The sequence below is a fragment of the Microtus ochrogaster genome (genome assembly GCF_000317375.1).
Source record: "Microtus ochrogaster isolate Prairie Vole_2 chromosome 14 unlocalized genomic scaffold, MicOch1.0 chr14_random_1, whole genome shotgun sequence".
Classification (NCBI taxonomy): Eukaryota; Metazoa; Chordata; class Mammalia; order Rodentia; family Cricetidae; genus Microtus; species Microtus ochrogaster.
In genome coordinates this window covers 18382047-18387269 of record NW_004949096.1, presented here as the reverse complement: position 1 = coordinate 18387269, position 5223 = coordinate 18382047, and the positions used below count along the sequence as shown (strand labels likewise).

The 5223-nt window shown below is 56.1% G+C and overlaps 1 protein-coding gene across 3 annotated transcripts in view; it reads left to right on the top strand.

Annotated features, from left to right (window-relative positions):
- Positions 1 to 802: 802 nt before the first annotated feature.
- The window catches only part of Pex16 (peroxisomal biogenesis factor 16), a 5925-nt gene continuing 1504 nt past the window's right edge, over positions 803 to 5223 (top strand). Inside the window, exons 1-9 of one of the 3 annotated variants that reach the window (XM_013352604.2) lie at positions 803 to 1002; positions 1187 to 1222; positions 1970 to 2046; positions 2353 to 2471; positions 2601 to 2701; positions 3468 to 3548; positions 3905 to 4057; positions 4143 to 4215; positions 4313 to 4432. In XM_013352604.2, coding sequence (XP_013208058.1) covers positions 891 to 1002; positions 1187 to 1222; positions 1970 to 2046; positions 2353 to 2471; positions 2601 to 2701; positions 3468 to 3548; positions 3905 to 4057; positions 4143 to 4215; positions 4313 to 4432 — 872 coding nt within the window. In that variant the 5' untranslated portion in view covers positions 803 to 890. The other 2 variants (XM_005364138.2, XM_026787863.1) reach the window with 2 other exon arrangements.

Here is a 5223-nt window from a genome sequence, read left to right as displayed (position 1 = left end):
AATCAGCTGCCTCCCCGGAGCCGTTCCCTCCCTGCAGCGGCCTTGACTTTAGCAGCTTTGTTGCTGGGTTCAGGAGTGGATCCCTAGGTGTTACCCCCCAACCCTTGGGGCTCAGCTGAGAGCCAGGAGATACATCCAAGGGCCAGAAAACGCTGACATTCGTTCCGAGTTCAAGGTCCAAGTCGGCCCCAAATAATTTTGTAATGGGAAATTGAGGTGCACATAAGGGAAGCGTATGCACAGGTTCATCCTAAGTGGAGAGCAGAAGGCTAGGCCAGGGTATTCTCCGCCAAAGTAGTCATCCGGCTACGGCTTTTGGGGGTCCACCCAGGAGGGGCTGGAGCCGAAGCCACGGCACTAAATCTGCTGGCTAGGTTTGCCTCAGTTTCCCCGACACTGGCTTTTGTGGGGAACTGGAAACTGGCGGTTGCTGAGACCCATTTACGACAGTTTCGAGGTTCCTTGCGCCTTAAATCCCAAGTCCTTTGCTGGCCTGCCCTCCCGCTCGAGCCTCTCGGCGATCTTCTGGGAAAGTCTGAGACTTCGTGTTCCCTTCTCTAGAATGAACTGTTCAGCCTGCAGCCAAGCTGCAACTGCGCAGGCGCCAAAACAGCCAACCAAGAAGGCTGAAGAGTGGAAGCCAGAGGCTCTAGGAGCTTCAGGGCGGAGAGTGAGGGAGCCAATGGATGGAAGGAGGAAGGGTGGGCGCTCACGGTCACTAGGAGGAGGTGCTAGAGATGGGGTGAACGGGCGTCTAGCTAGCTCTGGGCTGCGGAAGTGGAGCGACTGGGAGGCGGGCTTAGGGCCGGAAGCAGGAAGGAGGACGCAGGCCGCAGGCCGCCGCGCCAGCTGTGCTGTCGGCCGGTGGAACTGTCTGTGGCTGGAGCAGGATGGAGAAGCTGCGGCTTCTGGGCCTCCGCTACCAGGAGTACGTGACTCGTCACCCAGCCGCCACGGCCCAGCTGGAGACTGCAGTGCGGGGCCTCAGTTACCTGCTGGCAGGTGCCACACTGACCTTTGACCCATTTCTTCGGGCCCCTGACCCATGACTCCTAAGGCTCTCTCCCTGCGGACTCAGGGTAGTGGTCACTGTGTTTGAGTTCCTGTGGCATATAGGAAGTTGAGGGACCCAAAGCTGCAGGGTGAAACAAACGCTCACCAACGCCTCCTGTACCTTCTTCCCCAGGTCGCTTCTCCGATTCACACGAGCTGTCTGAGTTGGGTGAGTTGGGCTCTGGACTGGGGAGGAGGAAGGCTTCCCGAGGGCCTGGACTGCCCTTTAGATTGATGTACCAGGCTCAGTCAGACAAGTTCAACTGTGCAGGACCCTTGGTGTTCCTTCCGAGTTGGGAGACCTGTGAGGGAGGACCTTGACTAGCTATTCACTCCTGGTTTGGCTCAGGATTAAACAACTCTTATGTCCTTGCTGGTTCATCCATTTTCTGAGTATGCAGAGGGCACTGTTGTTCTGTCCAGTGGAGGAAATAAAAGGTCACAGAGGCAGGGGCATAGTCCCTGATGGCTGGCTACATCCAAATGCCACAATCCCCATACTATAAATGCCTCAGCCGTGTTTGCTTAGTTTTGGGGGAAGTGATGGCCATGAAAGGATGAGGTAGATTGAAAGGTAGTTGTGATGTAGACCTTCAGGGGGACAGGACAGTCTGCAGAGAGAGCAAAGGGGAGAGGTGGGGCTGCACACTTGGCTCTTCTAAATAGCTCAGGAGCCAGCCCTGTCCAGCAGAGCAAGGGCTAGCTTGTCTCTGCAATCAGATCGTTGTTATTATTGGTTCAGATGTCAACCTCAGGAGAGCAGGGCTCTAAGTGGGAGAAGAGGCATGCTGGTTTCCACACAGTCTGTGGGTAACTGAGTACGACTTGTGACCGTGATCCCTAGAGCTCTGGGGTAAAGGTGAGGGGTGAAGGCCACACCAGAGCCGGCCTCTCAGGCCCACGCTCTGCTTCTCAGTGTACTCTGCCTCTAACCTGCTTGTGCTGCTCAACGACGGGATTCTTCGGAAGGAGCTGCGAAGAAAGCTGCCTGTGGTGAGGATTCTGCCGGGAGCCGCGTGAGCTCGGGGACTTGGGAAGAAAGCGGTAATGAGCAGCACGCGTGTGGCACATGTTGCAGTCTCAGAATGTGGGACATGCCCGTGCCCCTGACCGTCAGTTGTCCCTGTCTCACACAGCCAGCCTGTTAGCAGTGCATGGTGTCTGAACTCAGGTGTTAGGCTTGGAAAGTGGGAAGCCCCCTGTCCCCGCCCCTGCAGAGAGGCCCTCTTTCTCCAGGACAGCGCTTGGGGCTAGGGGAGCCCCTGACCTCTGGGCTTCTTGCAGTCATTGTCCCAGCAGAAGCTGCTGACATGGCTGAGCGTGCTGGAGTGTGTGGAGGTGTTCATGGAGATGGGGGCTGCCAAGGTGTGGGGTGAAGTAGGCCGTTGGCTCGTCATCGCTCTCATCCAGCTGGCCAAGTAGGTTGGGTTGTGGAGGGCAGGACTCAGGTGGGGTGACCCAGGCCAGCTTTGAGCGTGCTCAGTGGAGCAGCCCTGCTGCCCGCTTCTAGCCACCTCCCTCTATCTGTGCTGTACTTCTCAACTCAGGGCTGTCCTGCGCATGTTCCTGCTCATCTGGTTCAAGACTGGCATTCAGACCTCACCCCCCATTGTTCCGCTGGACAGGGAGACTCGGGCACAGCCATTGGGTAAGCTGCCCCTCTGCCCTGAAGTGGAGTGGGACACGGGACTACTCTGTGGATTTGCAGCATATTTCCCATGAGCTCAGCACCCATTATTCTGTAAGAAAGAACAAGAAAGACAGGTTTGGAGAAAATCAGAACTTAAACTTGGGAGTTTTATTTTTTCTGATCCTAAAGATCATACCCAGAGCCTTGGGCATGTGAGGCAAGTACTCTACCATTGAGCTACACTCCCATCCCTGAGCCTGAGCTTGTGGTACCAGAGTCCTCCTTCTGTCTTTTGGGCTTCAGGAACTAGGACAAAGTAGGTGTCCTGCCAACATTGTCTCTGGGCCTGGTTCTGTATCATGAACCTCAGGCTCACGAGTCAGGATACCTGGCTGCAATGGCTCCTCTGTCAGCCTTGTCTCTTCTCTCACCTTGAGTGGGGACAGTGCTGGGGCTCCCACCTGAGCGTGTTGACAGGAGGATTGAGGCAATATGGCCTCATGGTCCCATAGCTCCAATAGTTACGGTTGGGCTGGGCCTTCCCTTTTTTCCTCTGGGTTCTTGTTTGCCTGTGACTATGGGCCAGGGTAGGTTCCAGAATGCTTCCCTCTGTGGAAAGGTTTCTTGCTGAACCACAGTCCCTGGGTGCGATTACCATGGCTCAAGTACTGCCTCAGGACAGGCTCTTTTGTTCTCCAGGTAGCTCCTCAGGCATTCACATGTTCTCTGTGGGCTCTGCTAGGAATGTGTCCCTCTTACTCTGTGTTCTGTCTCTACCTGCTAGATGCTGATCACAAGCCAGGCAGCCAGGAGCCATCCTATGTGGGGAAACGGTCAAACAGAGTGGTGCGGACCCTCCAGAGCAGTAAGTGCAAGATGTCGCTGGGCTGGGCACCCGGGTGCTGAGGTCATGTGGGCCTGAGGGGCTGGGCACCCGGGTGCTGAGGTCATGTGGGCCTGAGGGGCTGGGCACCCGGGTGCTGAGGTCATGTGGGCCTGAGGGACTAGGCATCCGGGTGCTGAGGTCTTGTGGGCCTGAGGGACTGGGCACCCGGGTGCTAAGGTCAGTGTGAGGCTGAGGGACTGGGCACCCGGGTGCTAAGGTCATGTTGAGGCTGAGGGACTGGGCACCAGGTGCTGAAGTCAGTGTGATCCTAAGGGACTGGCTCCTGCCAGCATTCACATCAGCTCCTGTTTCACCTGCCTGTCCTTATGTTCTAGGCCCGTCCCTGCATGCACGACACTGGGGAGCCCCCCAGCAGTGGGAAATTCGCCAGAAACAGCAGCAGGAGGAACTAAGCACACCCCCAACATCTCTGGGGCTGCAGGAGACCATTGCAGAGTCTCTGTATATTGCCCGACCCCTACTGCACCGTATCCTTAGCTGTGCTGGAGGCGGGTTGGGGAGGAGCCGGGCTGGAGCGTGCACTGGAGACATCCTTGACACCTTGACTGTCAGTACTCAGTCTAGGCTTCTGGGGTCAGCGGTCATGGACACCCTGGCTACTATCTGGTGTGGTGGATATGACTAGGTGAGCATCAGCAGGGACTCCATTCCTCCCGTGGGCTCTCTGTGTGCCGTTTGGCTGTCCCTCTCAGCCAACTTGTTCCTATGTCTCTGGCCCACAGCCTGAGTCTCCTGAGTAACAGAAAGAGCCTGACTCGAAGGGAGCAGCTCGAGCTAAGGCGCCGCACAATCCTGCTGCTGTACTACCTGCTGCGCTCGCCCTTCTACGACCGCTTCTCTGAGTAAGGCGCCCTCCTCACCTCCCTTCCCTCCCCTCGTATCAGCAGGGCTGTCCATGCTGCACAGAGAGGGCTGGGCTCAGCTGAGTCCTGGCTGCTTCCAGAGCTGTCCAGGATACAGCCACCAGAGCCGCTGCACCATCAGGCCAGTGTGAGCGTCTGTGCTTGTTGGCAAGAGAAGCCACCGTTGAGGCAGGCCACCTGTCTCCAGCTCTTTGCACCGTAGGCCGTCCATTTTCAAAGGGGCCCCAGCTAGGCTGTCACTGCTGGGCCCATCCCACACTGACACCTGTGAGGTCTCAAAGCCTCTGCCTTAGCCAGAGAAATCTTTCAAAAAGGCCTGCAAGGATACCTATGATCTGTGGTGGAGTTTCTGAGCAGGAGCAGGGCTGTGAGACTAACGGGCTCAGTTCCTCACCTGTAAAGTGGAGATAGTGATGGCACCCATTTGCAGGGCTCAAATAGGGGTCAGGTGTTTGGCCATGCTTGGTATGTAATGAGCATGTGATAAATATTAGGTCTTTTTTTTTTTTCACCAGTGTTTGCTGGTGATCAAGCCTAAGGCTTCAAACATGCTAAGCAAGTATTGTATCCTGAACCACATGTCCACCCCTTACATGTTCTTTCACTGTTCCCAACATCATTTTGTCCCACCCAAGTCCCATATGGAAAGTCCCATATCTTGGGCTGGAGAGATGGCTCAGAGGTTAAGAGCGTTGCTTGCTCTTCCAAAGGTCCTGAGTTCAATTCCCAGCAACCACATGGTGGCTCACAACCATCTATAATGAGGTCTG